Source organism: Entelurus aequoreus, linkage group LG04 (assembly GCF_033978785.1).
Source record: "Entelurus aequoreus isolate RoL-2023_Sb linkage group LG04, RoL_Eaeq_v1.1, whole genome shotgun sequence".
NCBI classification, from domain to species: Eukaryota; Metazoa; Chordata; class Actinopteri; order Syngnathiformes; family Syngnathidae; genus Entelurus; species Entelurus aequoreus.
In genome coordinates, this window is record NC_084734.1 from 49,561,289 (window position 1) to 49,580,638 (window position 19,350).

Sequence of the window (19,350 nt, forward strand, 5' to 3'; positions counted from 1 at the left end):
AGTCTGGACGGTATATAATAAACAGTTTCTCTTTTAAGCATAGGTTGCATCTTTTATTACCACTGTTGTAAGGTGTGCTGGATGTAAGAATTTGCCATGTTATTGAATATTCAACATTATTGTCTTTGAGATTCCAAATGTGTTTGCTGAGTTCCGTAGTGTTCCGCAGGCTTTTGCTTCTGAACGAGGCCTTGTGGAACAATCACAAGGCCTCGTTCAGAAGCAAAAGCCTGCCGTAGTGTTCCGCAGGCTTTTGCTTCTGAACGAGGCCTTGTGGAACAATCACAAGGCCTCGTTCAGAAGCAATAATCTGTCGATTATTGCTTCGATTAATCGATTAATAATCGGATAAAAGAGGCAAACTACATTTCTATCCTTTCCAGTATTTTATTGAAAAAAAACAGCATACTGGCACCATACTTATTTTGATTATTGTTTCTCAGCTGTTTGTACATGTTGCAGTTTATAAATAAAGGTATATTTAAAAAAAATAAATAAAAATAAATAAATTAAAAAGCCTCTGCGCATGCGCATAGCATAGATCCAACGAATCGATGACTAAATTAATCGGCAACTATTTTTTTAATCGATTTAATCGATTAGTTGTTGCAGCCCTAATATATATATATATATATATATATATATATATATATATATATATATATATATATATATATATATATATATATATATATATATATATAGCCTAATATATATATATATATATATATATATATATATATATATATATATATATATATATATATATATATATACATACATGTATATATATATAGCCTAATATATATATATATATATATATATATATATATATATATATATATATATATATATATATATATATATATATATATATATATATATATATATATATATATATATATATATATATATATATATATATATATATATATATATATATATATATATATGGTGTTTCTGAGACCCTCCTCCCACATGATTTTTAACTGTTTAATATAGTACTTTTAGGTTTTCGTTAGTTTCTAAATCCAGCTCGATTTTTTCTGAACATTGTCATTTATTAAATTCATGCATTTAGAAAAGTCCCCATAGACGCCAAGACAGGTCACGTGACTCCCGTATCCAACAAGGTGTACAGAAAGTAAACGTGAACTTGTCCAGAAAAATAGCGCTTCTGTTCGGCCAATGTTTATCTAATATAATCTTTCCGCCGACAAGATGTCAATAAACGGACTACAAAAAAGGTTTCAGTCAAGTTCGATGGCCGCAGAGCTAAATCAGGTGAGTTGTTGGCTAGCTATTAGCGTGCTAAGCACAAAATGCTAACGGAAGTCAGTCTCATCTTAGCTTAGTTGGCACTTTTTTAATGAGCTATCGCTATATTGTTTGCATTAAACTTCTTAAGGTACTTGTATTTAAAAGGTGTTACTATCACAATACTGTGGTATAGCTTTGTACATGGTGTTTTATATGTTTTATTCATATTAAGTTATGGCTGTTTTTACTATTGGCAGGTGTCAGGTTTTGCTGCCAATCATAGAAAACCTTTTTCCATGTGTGATGTATGGGTTACATTAAATTACCTTATTAGAGTTTCAATAAATGTATAATTTTCCATGTGTGATGTACAGGTAAAAGCCAGTAAATTAGAATATTTTGAAAAACTTGATTTATTTCAGTAATTGCATTCAAAAGGTGTAACTTGTACATTATATTTATTCATTGCACACAGACTGATGCATTCAAATGTTTATTTCATTTAATTTTGATGATTTGAAGTGGCAACAAATGAAAATCCAAAATTCAGTGTGTCACAAAATTAGAATATTACTTAAGGCTAATACAAAAAAGGGATTTTTAGAAATTTTTGAAATCTCCATCTCCATAGAGCAGGTCAGCAGCAGGAAGCATGAAGTGCTCTAAAACTTGCTGGTAGACGGCGGCGTTGACCCTGGATCTCAGGAAACAGAGTGGACTGACACCAGCAGATGACATGGCACCCCAAACCATCACTGATGGTGGAAACTTTACACTAGACTTGTCCCAGAGTCTGGAGGAAGACAGGAGAGGCACAGGATCCACGTTGCCTGAAGTCTAGTGTAAAGTTTCCACCATCAGTGATGGTTTGGGGTGCCATGTCATCTGCTGGTGTCGGTCCACTCTGTTTCCTGAGATCCAGGGTCAACGCAGCCGTCTACCAGCAAGTTTTAGAGCACTTCATGCTTCCTGCTGCTGACCTGCTCTATGGAGATGGAGATTTCAAGTTCCAACAGGACTTGGCGCCTGCACACAGCGCAAAATCTACCCGTGCCTGGTTTACGGACCATGGTATTTCTGTTCTAAATTGGCCCGCCAACTCCCCTGACCTTAGCCCCATAGAAAATCTGTGGGGTATTGTGAAAAGGAAGATGCAGAATGCCAGACCCAAAAACGCAGAAGAGTTGAAGGCCACTATCACAGCAACCTGGGCTCTCATAACACCTGAGCAGTGCCAGAAACTCATCGACTCCATGCCACGCCGCATTAACGCAGTAATTGAGGCAAAAGGAGCTCCAACCAAGTATTGAGTATTGTACATGCTCATATTTTTCATTTTCATACTTTTCAGTTGGCCAACATTTCTAAAAATCCCTTTTTTGTATTAGCCTTAAGTAATATTCTAATTTTGTGACACACGGAATTTTGGATTTTCATTTGTTGCCACTTCAAATCATCAAAATTAAATGAAATAAACATTTGAATGCATCAGTCTGTGTGCAATGAATAAATATAATGTACAAGTTACACCTTTTGAATGCAATTACTGAAATAAATCAAGTTTTTCAAAATATTCTAATTCACTGGCTTTTACCTGTATAGTTAACATTAAATTACCCTATTAGAGTTTCAATAAATGTATAATTTTCCATGTGTGATGTATAGGTAACAGTAAATTACCCTATTGAATAAGCGGTAGGAAATGGATGGATGGAGTTTCAATAAATGTATATCAAAATAGAAGTTAGGTCCATCCATATTGGAGCATCAACCACCACAATGAATTTTAAATGAAACAAAGTGTACTTAACTGCAGCCTTTCAGCTTTAATTTAAGTGTATTTTCATCCAAATCATGTAAAGGTGTAGGAATTACAACAATTTGTATACAAAATGTGCCTCTCTTATTAAGTGACAAAAAGTAATGGGATACATTGCTGCTTAACTGTTTCATGGCCAGAAGTGTGGTTTGTACGTCATTATCACATTTAAAAGGTCTAGAGCAGTGGTTCTTAACCTTGTTGGAGGTACCGAACCCCACCAGTTTCAAATACGCACTCACCGAACCCTTCTTTAGTGAAAAATAAAATGTTAAGTTTTTTTTTAAATTCAAGACAAAGTTATGTTTTTTTTTTTTACTGGTGCACAAAATGAACCGTGCATGAACATCACCTCGTTCAACAAACAAAACCAACACAGTGCTTGAACTCACAACAAATTACACACCTGCAAATCAGTGACTTCGGCTGTTGCCGTATCCATAATCATCATCATCGGCGGTCACTTGAACGAGTATGACGATCCTCCTGGTAGGGGTGTATCCCTTTATAGAGGATGCCTGTGCGTGACTGTTTTATGTGGGGAGACTGGTGGACAGACAGTCACCACATGATCCTTGACAGGATCGGGTCAGGGTCCAGTGGCATGGAGTCCAAGACGTTGAGGTCTTCACTGTATCCCTGGCTAGGGGGCAGTCAGGTACTAGGCCTTTGCCAAGGGCCACTTGGGGTAACAGTAGTAAAGGGGTTAACCTCCTAGTGCCCTAAGACCCCATAGAGGAGCCTCCACTGCCGGATGCACTTTAAAGTCATGCCCAGGACGTATCCATAATACGCCGATAGGGAGAAGTTTTAATTTACCCGATGAGTCGGGTATGTGACCTCTGCGGCGGAGGCTCTGCCGAACCCCTTAGGCCTATTCACCGAACCCCTAGGGTTCGATCGAACCCAGGTTAAGAACCACTGGTCTAGAGTTTATGTCATCCATCCATTTTCTACCGCTTATTCCTCTCAGGGTCACAGGATGCTGGAGCCTATCCCAGCTGCACTTGGGCGGAAGGCGGGGTACACCCTGGACAAGTCACCACCTCATCACAGGGCCAACACAGATAGACAGACAACATTCACACTCACATTCACACACTTGGGCTAATTTAGTGTTGCCAATCAGCCTATAACCAGGTGCATGTCTTTGGAGGTGGGAGGAAGCCGTAGTACCCGGAGAGAAACCCCACAGTCACGGGGAGAACAGAGAAGGGTTTAGCTGCAGCCTCAGACACTTTAAGTCGCGCCCACAGGGGTGACGACAACGGAAGTGAACCGTGTCTTAAAGACATGCCCACAGTGGCGCTGACAACGTGAGAGTGGACACTTACAGGGTTTCCATTTAATGGCGCACCGCCACAGCAAAATCATAGCCGCCACACCTTAAAAATAAGGGTTTTTTTACGCGAAAACAAATTCATATAACGTATTGGAGCCTCCAGATTAAGTCAAAAGTCTGACACTTGCCAATGCTACGCTAACAATCAGCCCAATTCCAACAGGTTTTACCTAGCGTGCAAACACATTCATCTCCGTGCTTCCCTTTGCACACTTCCTCGCTCTGCGCCAATGTGCTTTCAGGTACGGACGGTGTATTTGTGATCATGGGAAAAATAAATATAAAATCAAAATCACATGAACATAAAACATTACCACCAGCACACCACCAGTTCGTTACAATATAAATGGATATATATAGCCTATCATTTGCGCACAACTGACTAGTGATGCACCGAAAATTTGATTGCTGAAAAATGACTGATCACCAAAAACAGCACTGACGAAACCTGATTTTGGGATGAAGTCAACAAGACGCACGCGATTGTATGGAGCGTCGTTAGTATGCTTGCAATGTAGACGTAACTTTTATTTATCCCAGATATACCCGTGGACAGCCATCTACAAAATGTGCAAATATTAAGAGGATAGTGACAGTTTTTAAGGAGAGAATGTCCAACCTGAGCAGCAGCGCCAAACAAGTGTGGCTGCAGCTCGCTTTTAGTCACAGACATCGAGGGATAGAAGTAAAGTCTCTAAACACGAGTACAGTCTATAATAACAACAGAAAAAGATGCTACATTTGTTGCTAGTTGTTTTTAATTTTTTTTAAACTCACTAAGGACCCGTTTACACTGCACACCAAATCTGATTTTTTTGCCTTCAAGTGATGCAGATCTGATTTTTTTGCCAGTCTAAACGCTCCAAAGTGCTTAAAATCTGATTTTTCGGCATCAGATTCAGGCCACATCAGGAGTTAGGCCTGAATCCGATTGGAATCTGATTTTTTCAAATGTGACTTCAGTCTAAACGCTATGTGACCTGAATGTTATTTTTTCGTCATCTTTGGGCGAGCTACGTCACTCGTGTGCGCGGGAAAGACACAGTCGCCAGCGGAAATGGATATTTCATCAAAATATCCGGTTTCAGTTTCAATTTAAGACGACCAAATTTTCAGTGCATCATTTGTCAATATTGCGCAAATAATTGGCTATATGTAATATATAAATATATATTTCGATTCTGGAGGAATATAGATTTTTTAAAGACCGGAATTGACGCTGTGGCGCATTTGCTTACATGTGAGTTGAAAAATAAAGCTCCCGTCGATCCACGCTGATGTCCGTGTCTCCTCGACTTAACAGCTATAAAACGAATACAACCCTCCCAAATATATTACACTATGTATATCCATTCATTCATTATATTACTTTCATTTACTTTAATGTAAAAACACTCATTTTTAAGGTGTTGCGACTTTTATTTTATTTTGTAGTAGTAGCGATTTCCTCCCGGTCAACTTCCTTTCTTTTCACTTTATCTTAGTGCGCATGCAAGTGAGGCCGACGCCACATTGGGGCCACGTTGGAGCCACATTCGCGTTTACACTGGAGTCTAATAAAAATCACATTTTACTTGCAGTGTAAACATCCATCCATCCATCCATTTTCTATCGCTAGTCCCATTGGGGTCTTGGGGCGTGCTGGAGCCTATCCCAGCTGCATTTGGGCAGAAGGCAGAGTACACCCTGGACAAGTCTCTGACTCATCGCAGGGCCCACACAGATAGACAAACAACATTGCATTATAAACATTCAGCTGTAAAAAATCAGATCTAAAAATAAATCTGATTTGGGCCACTTTTGCCTGCAGTGTAAACGTAGTCTAAAAGTCTCCAGACACTTAAAGATGTATCAACAAAGTACATTGTACAATAAGCAGCAACAATTGAAAATAAAGCAAAACAATATAATATACAAATATGTTGATACAAATCAATAACACAGATTTGTTTTAAAATGTATGTATTAGGGGTGTAACGGTACACAAAAATTTTGGTTCGGTACGTACCTCGGTTTAGAGGTCAAGGTCGTTTCATTTTCGGTACAGTAAGAAAACAACAAAATATACATTTTTGTGTTATTTATTTACCAAATTTGCAAAATCTTCCGCCAAGAATATTTTTCTTAGTGGAGTATTTGATGTGAAGTAATTGGAACCTTGGATAGGTCAATAAATCATAATAACATTGATTTTGATTCAATATTATGTTTTGAGCAATGACAGTTTGAAAGAAAAAAACCCAGCTTTGTTTTATTAGTCAACATTGCAACTTTTTCTAAATTACATTTAACCTTTAAAGGCCTACTGAAACCCACTACTACCGACCACGCAGTCTGATAGTTTATATATCAATGATGAAATCTTAACATTGCAACACATGCCAATACGGCCGGGTTAACTTATAAAGTGACATTTTAAATTTCCCGGGAAATATCCGGCTGAAACGCCGCGGTATGATGACGTATGCGCGTGACGTAGTCAGTTAAACGGAAGTTATGGTACCCCGTAGAATCCTATACAAAAAGCTCTGTTTTCATTTCATAATTCCACAGTATTCTGGACATCTTTTGCAATTTGTTTAATGAACAATGAAGGCTGCAAAGAAGAAAGTTGTAGGTGGGATCGGTGTATTAGCAGCGGACTACAGCAACACAACCAGGAGGACTTTGTTGGAGAGCAGACACGCTAGCCGGTGACCTCACCTTGACTTCCTACGTCTCCGGGCCGCCAAACGCATCGGGTGAAGTCCTTCGTCCTTCCGTCGATCGCTGGAATGCAGGTGAGCACGAGTGTTGATGAGCAGATGAAGGCTGGCTGGCGTAGGTGGAGAGTTAATGTTTTTAGCATAGCTCTGTGAGGTCCGGTTGCTAAGTAGGCTTCAATGGCGTCGTTAGCACAGCATTGTTAACCTTCGCCAGCCTGGAAAGCATTAACCGTGTAGTTACATGTCCACGGTTTAATAGTATTGTTGATTTTCTATCTATCCTTCCAGTCAGGGGTTTATTTTTTTTGTTTCTATATGCAGTTAAAGCACGATGCTATCACGTTAGCTCGTAGCTAAAGCGTTTCGCCGATGTATTGTCGTGGAGATAAAAGGCACTGATTGTCCATTTTGCGTTCTCGACTCTCATTTTCAAGAGGATATAGTATCCGAGGTGGTTTAAAATACAAATCCGTGATCCACAATAGAAAAAGGAGAGAGTGTGGAATCCAATGAGCCCTTGTACCTAAGTTACGGTCAGAGCGAGAAAAAAAATGTATTTCACTGCATTCTAGTCCGTCACTCTAACGTTCCTCGTCCACAAATCTTTCATCCTCGCTCAAATTAATGGGGTAATGGTCCGAATAGCTCTAGCTGCGTTGAAAACAATAGGAAAATATGAGGGAGTGAACAACTGACAACGTCACGCTACTTCCGGTAGGGGCAAGGTTTTTTTTTATCAGAGACCAAAAGTTGCGAACTTTATCGACGTTGTTCTATACTAAATCCTTTCAGCAAAAATATGGCAATATCGCAAAATGATCAAGTATGACACATAAAATGGATCTGCTATTCCCGTTTAAATAAAAACAATTCATTTCAGTAGGCCTTTAAGCTTTTTTATTTCACTTTTGTTATGTTTTTGTTTATTTTAATAGTATTTTTAGAATGTGCCGTGGGCCTTTAAAACATTAGCTGTGGGCCACAAATGGCCTCCGGGGCACACTTTTGACACCCCTGCTATAGATAATAAAAAATGTAATCTGATATATCTATGGATAAAAAGCAGAGCCTGGCGACGCATGCGCATTTATCATAACTCTCTCGCTCTCTCTGTCTCTGCCCCTCCCTCACGAATGCTGCTGCGCGCCCAATTTGTTTTGTTTTTAACCCCTTCTTAACCCTGAACGTACATTGAAAATACACGCAACCCTAACTCAAAATGCCGGACATTCGAGGCATTTAAGAAACTCCGCCCTGACAGCTCCGCAAAAGAGGACATGTCCGGTGAAAAGAGGACAAATGGTCAGTCTATTGTAGCCCGTTAGCTGCTAGCATGCCGTGTGTTGTGCCTCGGTGTGTATTGTTTACACAACGTGCGTTACGCTACTTAATACACTACCGTTCAAAAGTTTGGGGTTACCCAAACAATTTTGTGGAATAGCCTTCATTTCTAAGAACAAGAATAGACTGTCGAGTTTCAGATGAAAGTTATCTTTTTCTGGCCATTTTGAGCGTTTAATTGACCCCACAAATGTGATGCTCCAGAAACTCAATATGCTCAAAGGAAGGTCAGTTTTGTAGCTTCTGTAACGAGCTAAACTGTTTTCAGATGTGTGAACATGATTGCACAAGGGTTTTCTAATCATCAATTAGCCTTCTGAGCCAATGAGCAAACACATTGTACAATTAGAACACTGGAGTGATAGTTGCTGGAAGTGGGCCTCTATACACCTATGTAGATATTGCACCAAAAACCAGACATTTGCAGCTAAAATAGTCCTTTACCACATTAGCAATGTATAGAGTGTATTTCTTTAAAGTTAAGACTAGTTTAAAGTTATCTTCATTAAAAAGTACAGTGCTTTTCCTTCAAAAATAAGGACATTTCAATGTGACCCCAAACTTTTGAACGGTAGTGTATGTCCGTGTGGAAACTCGTTCGGTACACCTCCGAACCGAACCGGAACCCCCGTACCGAAACGGTTCAATACAAATACACGTACCCTTACACCCGTAGTATGTATACATCATTTGAGTCTTTTTAAAGAAAATAATATCATAGCAAATTATGCAAATTATACGATGATTATATGGTCGCCACGCCCTAACCACACCCCCACCGCCACAGGAATCTTAGCAATCTAGGGGAAACTATGCACTTGATTTATAACGTGATCCAAGATGGCTAATGCAATGCACCATGGTTATTTCGATTGTTTAATGTATTGCTTTTTTGGCTGATTATATACAACCCTACCCCTAGCCATAACCCAAACCTAACCCTAACTTATTTTCAGCAGTATTTTTTTTTTTCTTTCTGATTTCCGTCTTACATATTGCCCATCCAGCTTCACTTTCGTTGTCATCACTGCAGTGGGCAAGTCTTTAAGGGGGTGCGGCTTAGAGTGGACGTGAATTAGACTTGAAGTGGGTGCGACTTACACTGAAAGTGGGTGTGACTTATACTTAAAGTGGGTATGACTTAGAATTAAAGTGGGCGCGACCTTGACTGAAAGTGGGCACAACCTAGAGTGCCTGCGGTCGCAGCTAGTTGTACTTGCGAGAACCTGCGAACTCCACACAGAAAAACCAGGGAATCGAACCCAGGTCCTTCTGGCTGTGAGTTCATTTAAAGTGTGTTAGTTTTTATTTGAAATATGTTACTGTCAACTCTCAACTTCAGACCAAAGAGCTTTCAATATGAAGCCAGCCATTATTAGGATGAAAATCCAAAGCAAATATTTCAGAGACATAACCCAAAACATCAGGGGCCTCATGTAACTAGAGTTGCGTGGCGGTTTCACTAAAAATAGACGTACGTTAAAATCCAGAAAAGTACGTATGTCGGTAAAAATTCAAATATTTTAAAGTGTGGGCACCCACAAAGCCAAGCACATTTCTTCGTTACATTGCAATCAACATGGAATTGATCTCAGGAGTTGGCTTGGCATGCCCAGGTTACATCCCCTTTTAAATACGCAAATCGTATTGAAAGTAGCCATGTGCTTAGGTGCTGCACATTGTGGCCAATCACAAGTCAGTAGGAGGTGCTTCTTTCTGGTGTTTGGAGTGATCACCAGTAAGAGGAAATTGCTTTTTGCTGTGGGAAGATGTATACATCGCCAAGACAGATGAGTGTTTCAAAATATTTAGTTGCTGCAACCGGCTAAAGGCGGGTGGTCCCTTCCTCCTCACTGCTTTAGGTGTCCTCTCCTCCCCCACCCCTCCAAAGCACAGCGATCAATGCCTGTGGACAAAATTATCTTTTAAATGTAAACATGCCAGTATATTGGAAAATATATGAAAGACTTTGACTCTTCTTTGATTACTGAATTTATGATTACAACACAGGAGAGCTTCTTGTGGTAGCAGCCGTATACGTGAAATTCTCCTCGGTCTCAGAGGTGCCAGTGTGTGGCGATCACCAGCTGCTGCTGTCCGCCTGACAGAGCCAAGGAGCCCCAGGAACATGTTTTGACAACAATAGGTGGCGAAATGATATATAGATGGATAAATCTATATATGTCCTCACAAATACTAATATGTACAGTATATGAAGCAATCATTTCATTGGTGAAAAAGTGAATTTTAGGTCCTTGCCTTGATCTTTTTTAAATTGTTAAAATTGAATGTTGGCAAAGCCTGAATGACCACCTCTGTATGTCGCCACAGCTTGTAGAAATGTGCGTACGTCAACCATGAAGTTGGCATGAGGCAGCACACATTTCCATGTCAACGTCAGTCTTGATACATCTTGTCTTTGTTGTGAAAAAGATTGTACGCCAGGTTTTTGTGCTCAAGCAATCTTGTTACATAAGGCCCAAGGTGTGACTAAATCAACATTCTTAAACTCGAACACACAGGTGAGTTTAACAACAGAAGACCACAGAAAACAACTGTAGTGGTTAACCAAATATTATGTCCCTAGTGAAAAAAAGCCTTTGGTGAATTGTATTTTTTAAAGTATGTCATTACTGAGTGAATTGGTGGTTCTCATACAACATCTAAAAAATCCTTTAAGGTTCTGGAACAACATAGATAAGACAAAGAACAACTTGTACCAGAGTGACAGGAAGAAAAGTGTGTGAAGAAAAATAGGAATTGCTTATGATCCAAAAAATAGCAGCTCATCAGGGAAGCATATTGTCATGGCGTGGGCAAATACTGATTTCCTTGTATATATTGATGATGTGACTGAAAAGCAACAGTTATAACTCTGAAGTGTTTCAAACAATAATATCTGCTCATATTCTGTCAAATGCTTTAGAAGACATTTGGAGAGTGCTTCTCAACACAGGTAGATCGTGACCCAAATGATACTGTGAAAGCAACCAATTTATTATACAATCGTCAAATCAACCACCTGACCATAATCTGATGATATGTTTGTTTCATATTTTTTAAATTTTGTTTATGGGCAGTGGGCGCGATACATCATTCACAAGGAATTAATGGGTCCACCAGATTTAGCTAATAGCTCATTTCCATCTGTAGTTATTACACCATTTCACATACAACACCAGGGAGAAAACAAATGACACGACCACCAAAAACAAAAAAGGACGACTTATAAAACTATATCTACATACGTACATAGAGAAGAGTTATGTTCTGTTACAAACAGCGAACAAAGAAATGGGATAAGACTGCTATGATATGAAGGGGGTAGTATTAAATAAACTCTGTTTCTTTCTACTCCTTTTCGGACATGCTGTAATGAAACAACTGGAAATATGTGATGCATTACATTGTAATTGTATTGTGTGCATGTTCAAAATAAACTGAACTGAACTGAAGAGTACAACACAAAACAGCAATATACAGTATTTTTAAATCCAGTATGGTGGTGTGCAGAGCCAAAATGATTTGAATTTTCTCAATGTCCCAATATTTTTGGACCCGACTGTATATGTTGGGAATTGACATGATGAATGAGGTTCAGAGCCATCAATGAATCTTTATTATTGTAGTAAATGTTTCAGAAATAAAAATGTAGTATTGAATTTGGTGTCTTAATTGCTTAAATATCTTTGTGCCATCCCAGAGTCCATTTGACAATATCCGCCAGCAGATGGAAGATGTCCTGGGAAACGGGGGGGTCCTGAAAGAGGTGGTCCACCCTGGCGAAGGCCCGTCTGTGCCCCAAAATGCTTCAGTGTTAAGTAATTAAGTCTTGCTCTCACGTCTCCATAGCACTTTTTAAATTATTCTGCATTGGGACTTTCTTTCTGTTTCCACACAGTCCATTACTCCGGCTTTTTGGAATATTCCGACCAGCCGTTCGAGACCACTACTCACTTCAAACACCCGTGCATGATGAAGCTGGGCAGAGGTTGGAGAATAATAGAAGAGAAACAATGTTCAAATGTTTGACAGGTGACCCGTTAAACAGACGTGACGCTTCCTGGAATGTTGCTCGGTCTGCTGACCATGCGGAAAGGAGAGTTCTCCCGCTTCCTATTGCATCCTCGCTATGCCTTCGGAGAAATGGGATGTCCTCCGCTCATCCCGTCCGCTGCCCCGGTTTTGTATGAAATCCAGATCCTCGACATCCTCGACTCCGGCCAAGTGGATGACTTTGTCATACTGAGCCCGGTATGGAGATCCACCGTATCAAGTACAAACTTTCCATGGTTAACAAGTTTTGGTTTTCAGGACGAGCAGAACATGTTTCCTCTGTGCAAACTGGATGAAGTGGTCAACACGCTCCGCAGCTTTGGCAACAGATGCTTTAACCAGAGTCGCTATGAGAAAGCCAAAGAGCACTACAAGCAGGTGAAAGTGTAATGTGTAAAGGTATTATTGCCTCAACCATTAAATATGTTTTAGACATTCCTCAATGTGTGTTTGAAGAAAAAGTGAAATAGGTGCTTAAAGCAAGCCCTACTGGAAAACACTGTTTTATGCTTCTGTAGCTTTAAAGGGGTCATATTATGATATTTTTTCTACATTAAAATCACGTTGTTGTGGTGTACATAACGTTTAATGATGGTTCTGCTGTCCAAATTGCTAGATTAGATTTTACAGACCGTTCTTGAGCCGCTTTTTACCGTGTCTTCAGGATGCACCGTTTTGTGGGCGGTCTTATTTGCGTACCTCCATTTTGACTGCGTCTTCTCCCCTTCAGCCATGTTGTAGTTTTTGGCGCTTCCATATGGAGTCTACTGACAGATATAAGTTTGAACACTAATACACTAATTTGTATAAGAAATAGCAACAGCGCAGGATGCATGTGCATGTACGAGCCGGTCTGCCCTAAAACAATAGGATAAAGAAAAATAGGACACTTATTGACTACAGTGTTGGACTACAATGGCAGACTCGCACAAAGCTCTTCGGGTAAATCTCTAACATATATGGAAATGTCTGCAGATGTACAAAGTTAGAAAAATGTCACAAATTGTATAAATTCCAAACGGTTCGTTTGGAGGAAGTATGACGGAAGGCAGGATTGTTTTATAAATATCTCCGCAGTGCATCCATGGTTTGATTTCAAATTTTTGGGACGTCTGCAGATCCCAAATACACAAAAACACACACTAGGTAAGAAAGGTTGGTTTTGCATAATAGGTCCCCTTTAATGCTAATGTGCTGTTTGTCTACCACAAGCGTGTCTCCTAAGAAGCACTATTGTTTATTTGATCCACTCTTGACATAAACACTGTAAATATATAAACACTTTGACAGCCATTTCGGACTCGAAACTGGTGAGAACGACACGAAAAGATGCGTGTTCCCCCCCACCCCCCTGTTTTAGCGCCAGATCTGAAGGGGAAGGTGACATATTTGGTTCTATTAAACAGGCTCTGTATATAATTTACAACAATGTAACTATGGCGTGGCGAAGTTGGTAGAATGGCCGTGCCAGCAATCGCAGGGTTGCTGGTTACTGGGGTTCAATCCCCACCTTCTACCATCCTAGTCATGCCCGTTGTGTCCTTGGGCAAGACACTTCACCCTTGCTCCTGATGGGTGCTGGTAGCGCGTTGCATGGCAGCTCCCTCCATCAGTGTGTGAATGTGTGTGTGAATGTGGAAATACTGTCAAAGCGCTTTGAGTACCTTGAAGGTAGAAAAGCGCTATACAAGTATAACCCATTTATCATTATCATTTAACTAGGGGTGCCCCAATCAACATTTTTGGCCTGCAATCCCAATCCGATTTCGAGTCCTGATCCAATACTTAGACAATCGATTACAGAAGTAAAATGTTTTATAGCAATAAGTAACACATTTTGATAAAGCTTTTACTTATTAAATGTCAAACTTGCTAGTATTGTTGTAAATCAAAATCAGATGGTATAGATTCATGGTATTGAATGCTACTGTGGAGGTTGCCCTTTAGTGGGTTCCTCAGACCACCACACACTGCCACGAGAGCCCGGATTTCAGGGTACAACACTGGTTTATTTTCATAAAATGTTGAGCCGTTTGCTTTCCAGCAAAATGTCTTTCTCTTGGGCCGTGTCTCTCTCTCTTTGGCTCCCACTCCAACCACGTGTCTCGCTCCGGCTGCTGCTAATAAAGGCGACAGGTGATTAGATAACAAGGCCCACCTGGGCCATCTACTCACCTGTCGCTGTCTTCGAGGCCGGTCCTGGCACACCCCGTTCTGCGGCAGGCCCACAGGCCACACCCCCCTCCACAGCTACATACAATTGTGTTTAACAAAATAATGTGACCAGTGCACAATAAGGAAACAAAAGCAAAAACTACTATTGACTCCCGTTTAAATCATTTGGGTTTTGTCCTCAAAATATTCCTGTAGTCAGAGACTTACTCTCCGACTCGGTAAATGAGAACAAAAACACCAAAAAAAATATTTTTCAATCATAAGAAAAAAAGAAAATATTGATCTAATCACTATACTAAGTAACTATAAACTCCAAAACCAGTGAAGTTGGCACGTTTTGTAAATCATAAATAAAAACAGAATGCAATGATTTGCAAATCCTTTTCAACCTATATTCAATTGAATATATTGAAAAGTATATATAATTTAGATATGGTAAAACTAGCTAACAGTAAACTGGGTATAACACATGGCACTCTGACAAAGCTTAACCTATTGTTACTATAACAATCTACAAGGTTAATGTAGGTTGCTTCTCTTTCTTCCCCTCCATTTTTCTGCATTCTTTCGTATCTCAAGTTATCATTACGTATATGTATTGTTGCATTTGAACAATTGTATTGTTGATAATAAAGGTAAAGTATTGGTATTGTTTATTATCAATAGCACTATTTCTATTGGTATTCATATTGCTCCATTTTTAGTGTAATAATGCTCATTGTCATTTCTGTATTATTTTTTATTTTCGCTAACTGCTTATTTGCTATTACTTTTACCATCATATTTGTACATGTATATTTGCTGTTGTTGTTGTTGTGTTTGCTGTTGTTGTTTTTGTCTCTCTGTCTAATCCCCCTCTTGTCCCCACAATTCTTCCTTTTTTTCTCTTTCTATCCCCTCCTGGTCCGGCCCGGCTGCACCAAATGATAATATAAATACATTTAATAAAGTCAAAATACAAATAAGGCAACAAGAGAAGTATCCTACACTTCTCTTTTGTAAAGTAAATCTGAACAGCCGATATGGGCATCTACATCTACTATATGATTTGCCTGAGAAGCTGGGCAGGACATTATTAAAAAAAAAAAAAAAAAATTTTTTTAAAAGAATATATTGAAAAGACAAGATATTTAAGGTTTGAAATGAGAAACTTTTTTTTTTTGCAAATAATTATTAACTTAGAATTTAATGGCAGCAAGACATTGCAAAAAAGTTGGCACGGGGGCACTTTTACCTCTGTGTAACATGGCCTTTCCTTTTAACAACACTCAGTAAACGTTTGGGAACTGAGGAGACTAATTTTTGAAGTTTTCAGGTGGAATTATTTTCCATTCTTGCTTGATGTACAGCTTAAGTTGTTCAACAGTCCAGGGTCTCTGTTGTGGTATTTTAGGTTTCATAATGCACCACACATTTTCAATGGGAAACAGGTCTGGACTGCAGGCAGGCCAGTCTAGTACCCGCACTCTTTTACTTCGAAGCCACACTGTTGTAACACGTGCAGAATGTGGCTTGGCATTGTCTTGCTGAAATAAGCAGGGGTGTCCATGAAAAATAAGTTGCTTGGATAGCATGTGTTGCTCCAAAACCTGTATGTACCTTTCAGCATTAATGGTGCCTTCACAGATGAGTAAGTTACCCATGCCTTGGGCACTAATACACCCCCATACCATCACAGATACTTGCTTTTGAACTTTGCGCCTATAACAGTCTGGATGGTTCTTTTCCTCTTTGTTCCGGAGGACACAACGTCCACAGTTTCCAAAAAAATATTGGAATGTGGACTTGTCAGACCACAGCACACTTTTCCACTTTGCATCAGTAAGATGAGCTCAGGCCCAGCGAAGCCAGCAACGTTTATGGGTGTTGTTAATAAATGGCTTTTGCTTTGCATAGTAGAGTTTTAACTTGGACTTCCAGATGTAGCAACCAACTGTAGTTACTGACAGTGGTTTTCTGAAGTGTTCCTTAGCCCTCGTGGTGATATCCTTTACACACTGATGTCGCTTTTTGATGCAGTACCGCCTGAGGGATCAAAGGTCAAGGCCTTGCCGTTTATTCTTCAGATTCCCTGAACCTTTTGATGATATTACGGACCGTAGATGGTGAAATCCCTAAATTCCTTGCAATAGCTCATTGAGAAATGCTGTTCTTAAACTGTTGGACAATTTGCTCATGCATTTGTTCACAAAGTGGTGACCCTCGCCCCATCCTTGTTTGTGAATGACTGAGCATTTTATGGAAGCTGCTTTTATACCCAATCATGACACCCACCTGTTCCCAATTAGCCTGTTCACCTGTGGGATGTTCCAAATAAGTGTTTGATGAGCATTCCTCAACTTTCTCAGTCTTTTTTGTCACTTGTGCCAGCTTTTTTGAAACATGTTGCAGGCATCAAACTCCAAATGAGCTAATATTTGCAAAAAATAACAAAGTTCAAATGTTAAGTATCTTGTCTTTGCAGTATATTCAATTGAATATAAGTTGAAAAGGATTTGCAAATCATTGTATTCTGTTTTTATTTACGATTTACACAACGTGCCAACTTCACTGGTTTTGAGTTTTGTACATTGTACAATAAGCAGCCAAAATTGAAACATTTTGCAAAACAATACAACACAAATATATGTTATTACTAAATACTAATAAAACAGATTTGTTTTAACATGTTTGTAAATTTTTTCTAGCCTTTTTAAAGACAATATATGCATCTTCACAGATTATGCAAATTACATGATGATGTCATATTGACCCCTCTCCTGGTTCTGTCCCCACCACCACAAGTATATTGGCAATCTGGGGGAAACCCTGGTAGCTACTAGCTCCTAGTAGCTAATAGCCTGCAGTATCATGTTTACCTTTTTGTTAATGACTTGACTAAAATACAAGAAAAGACCAACCTTGTGTGCCTTTTGGAGGACATTTAGATGTTAACTGGCTGTCCAGCTTTGCAGAAGTAAACACGCTGCAGGACTGCTTGTTTCGGACATTATGTCACACATTTTACATGCAAGCCAATATATTCCCATACTTGTTTTTTTGCTGATCTCGGATCGGGACACCCCTAGTCAAACCACACAACTTCCAAAGCGTGGAGCAAGGAGATAATAGATTTTGGGCAGCGTGGCTCGGTTGGTAGAGCGGCCGTGCCAGCAACTTGAGGATTCTAGTCACTGCCGTTGTGTCCTTGGGAAAGACACTTTACCCACCTGCTCCCAGTGCCACCCACACTGGTTTAGATATAGCTTAAAGATGTAGATAATGTGTTTCACTATGTAAAGCACTTTGAGTCTAGAGAAAAGTGCTATATAAATATAAATCACTTCACTTCATTTTTATGAAGCTTGGTGTTAAACACGTTCCATAGACATATTACTGGTAGAACATCTTGAAAAAAATCTATTTTGTGAAAAGGTATCGCACCACATTAATGAGTTAAGTGTTAGCTAATGGATACTGCATGTACAACAGGGGGTGGAGTTGCTCGGCAACAGGGTCCGGCTGAGCGATGCGGAGGCGAAGAAGCTCCAGATGGCGCTGCTACCTCTCTATCTGAACCTGTCCCTTACAGAGCTGCGTCTGGAGCGCCCGCGGAAAGCTCTGAAATACGCTAACAGAGCTTTGGACGTCGACTCCAGCAGCACCAAGGCTCTTTACCGCTGTGGACAGGTCTGACTCAAACCTCTACAGTAGACGATCAAAAGCAAATTGCTATCACATCGTTTGTTAAAAGCGCTGTTGTCTCTGCCAGGCCTACTTGGAGCTGGGAGACAACGAGAGAGCTCACGATTACCTTGTCAAGGCCCAAACCAGAAAGCCCTTTGACGGTGACATCAACAACCTGCTGAAGACAGTCACCATGTAAGTTCATGTCACATGTCGACTGACACACACGTCAAACACGGCACACTCATCATCGCACAACCTCTCTGGTGCTTTATGTTGCAGTGCCTACAAAGACAGCTTGGACAAAGAGAAAGACTTGTACGCAAAAATGTTTGCAGGCTTCAAGGGCTCAGCGGAGAAGCAGACAAATGGTACTTTACTGCTTTTTAACATCCTGGTTGTTGTTTATCTCATTTGATTGTGTTGGTGTGCCTAATCATGTGTCTTCCATATGTAGTAAAAAGTGTTTGTCTTTTGCAGATGATCCAAGTCAGTGAAGAGCCACTCTGCAATTCCTGAGTCACAGTTTGTGGGTTTTTTTGTTCATCCTTTAACAATTCTTGCATTGTTTTATTTGTTCTACCTCATGATGAATATATTATGTTCAGTATTTCGATGGGTTTGTTGTTTTGATTTTTAATGGGGTTTTGGCAAAAGCACAAATAAAAAATCTGAACGTGACTTTCGGGTATTTGCTAGGTAGTTGTTGTAATACCAAACAACAGCACAAGAGGGAGCGTATTTGCAGCAGGGAAGGTCATAATGCATATGAAGATGGAATAAGTTAGTGTTATGAGTTAGTCACATACAGTGTTTTAACTGCACTGCATAATACTGATAATTGTTTGTAATATTTTGCTTGACTAAGCAGCTTCAGGAGAAAGGAGAAATAGTAAGAACAGCTCAAAGAACGATGCAGTGCTGCTCTGCTTGGTTGGCTCCTAATAGCAGCAGATGAATGGAACTATAAAGTTTACTGGAATCGG

General features: G+C 39.6%; 1 protein-coding gene across 2 annotated transcripts; it reads left to right on the top strand.

Moving 5' to 3' along the window:
• Window positions 1-1,085: 1,085 nt before the first annotated feature.
• fkbp6 (FKBP prolyl isomerase 6) lies at window positions 1,086-19,344 on the top strand. Of its 2 annotated transcripts, XM_062045120.1 has the most exons (9): window positions 1,086-1,284; window positions 12,171-12,288; window positions 12,369-12,458; window positions 12,519-12,721; window positions 12,782-12,901; window positions 18,170-18,367; window positions 18,450-18,559; window positions 18,647-18,735; window positions 18,845-19,344. In XM_062045120.1, the coding sequence occupies exons 1-9, from the start codon at window positions 1,222-1,224 to the stop codon at window positions 18,859-18,861; spliced, it is 1,008 nt and encodes a 335-aa protein (XP_061901104.1). In that variant the 5' UTR covers window positions 1,086-1,221; the 3' UTR covers window positions 18,862-19,344. The 2 variants fall into 2 exon arrangements, with proteins under 2 accessions (XP_061901104.1, XP_061901103.1); XM_062045119.1 differs by having other exon boundaries at window positions 12,519-12,901.
• The last annotated feature ends 6 nt before the right edge of the window (window positions 19,345-19,350 follow it).